At 37.8% G+C, this 1,402-nt stretch overlaps 1 protein-coding gene across 1 annotated transcript; it reads right to left on the bottom strand.

The window, feature by feature from the left end:
- Positions 1-6: 6 nt before the first annotated feature.
- Positions 7-1,146, bottom strand: LOC119589443 (the record flags this gene model as incomplete). Its single annotated transcript, XM_037938051.1, is given in 3 exon segments — positions 7-181; positions 546-861; positions 1,050-1,146. Coding segments are annotated over 2 exon segments (181 nt in total), but the record flags the coding sequence as incomplete, so codon positions are not given.
- Between the last annotated feature and the right edge of the window lie 256 nt (positions 1,147-1,402).

The following is a 1,402-nucleotide window of genomic DNA, read 5'->3' as shown; positions in this document are numbered from 1 at the left end:
GCCATTGTCTTTCCAGATCCATGAATCCCATGCTTGCATTTTCCTTTCCAACCAAAAGGGTAAGGACCAGGAAGGGGAAGACATGAGAAATATCACCTCAGCCTTGTATGCCTGGAGTTCCACAACATCTCCAGTCCTTCTGGAATTGCTGCAGTGCAAGAGCAAGGTCGCTTTCACATACCTGTTGAAATTGGAAACTGGCAGAAGTTAAATCTGTAGAACCAAGTAAGAGATGTTACAATATGATACAAGATTCAAAAGGCAGGCAATACCTATGAAGGTTAAGGAGATTCTTGTGTTAAAAGATCTGTACACAGATTAATAGTCCTGTTGCCTGTGGAGGAAATTCCTCAGTTTGGGGTGGGGAGTGTATCGTCAGTGACGATAAATAAGAATTGTTTATAATTATGATGTTGTATGATGTTTTTCTTTCAATCATATTATCATTATTTGTTGTTTGTGTAATAATTAAAGAAAATTAAAGTATCCTCTATGCTGTGTCAATAGATGGCATTGATTTTCAATCATTTATTCATGTTTTGTACCTGACAGTTTGCTCCTTGGCCAGTCCTTTGTTTACGATTTGATTCTTGCACATGGTCAGAGGGCGAAGACATCAGAAATATCACCTCAGCATTGTATGCCTTGAGTTCCACAACATCTCCAGTCCATCTGGAATTGCTGCAGTCTTTCCAGATCCATGAATCCCATGCTTGCATTTTCCTTTCCAACCAAAAGGGTAAGGACCAGGAAGGGGAAGACATGAGAAATATCACCTCAGCCTTGTATGCCTGGAGTTCCACAACATCTCCAGTCCTTCTGGAATTGCTGCAGTGCAAGAGCAAGGTCGCTTTCACATACCTGTTGGTACCAGTGAGACTAAGTTCATTTGATATTGCTGATTTACTTGAATAGTTTAGATTCATATGTTAGATTTGTTAACAAGATTAAACAATTTTCCCTGTTATTTGAAATCTACATATATACCGCTAACAGAATAGGGGAATGTTGAGTGCAAACAATATCAATCATAAAGGTTAATTACTCACTCTTAAGAAGAATGGGCCCAGGAAGCAAACATTCAGGACCAGGTCAACAATTTGGAAGGCATTTTCTCCAAAGGGCAAGCAGACCTCAAAGACTTGACTGAAAAGGATGGATTAGTTCACAAAAAAAAAATTGAAGTTTATCATATGGCATGTGATTCTATTCTAATACAAAAATTTACATTAGTGCATAAAAATACAAAGTAATATCTGTACTCACTACAGACACACAGGAAGACATAATTGAGCAAGGCTTCCAAAAGCAGCTGTTGAACATGAAAGTTACATAATACATTAGCACATACATAAACATATTCATTTCATGTTGTTACAATCAAGTTCCTTGCTCGACTAAA

The sequence above is a fragment of the Penaeus monodon genome, chromosome 25 (genome assembly GCF_015228065.2).
Source record: "Penaeus monodon isolate SGIC_2016 chromosome 25, NSTDA_Pmon_1, whole genome shotgun sequence".
NCBI classification, from domain to species: Eukaryota; Metazoa; Arthropoda; class Malacostraca; order Decapoda; family Penaeidae; genus Penaeus; species Penaeus monodon.
This window is presented reverse-complemented; position numbering and strand designations above follow the sequence as displayed.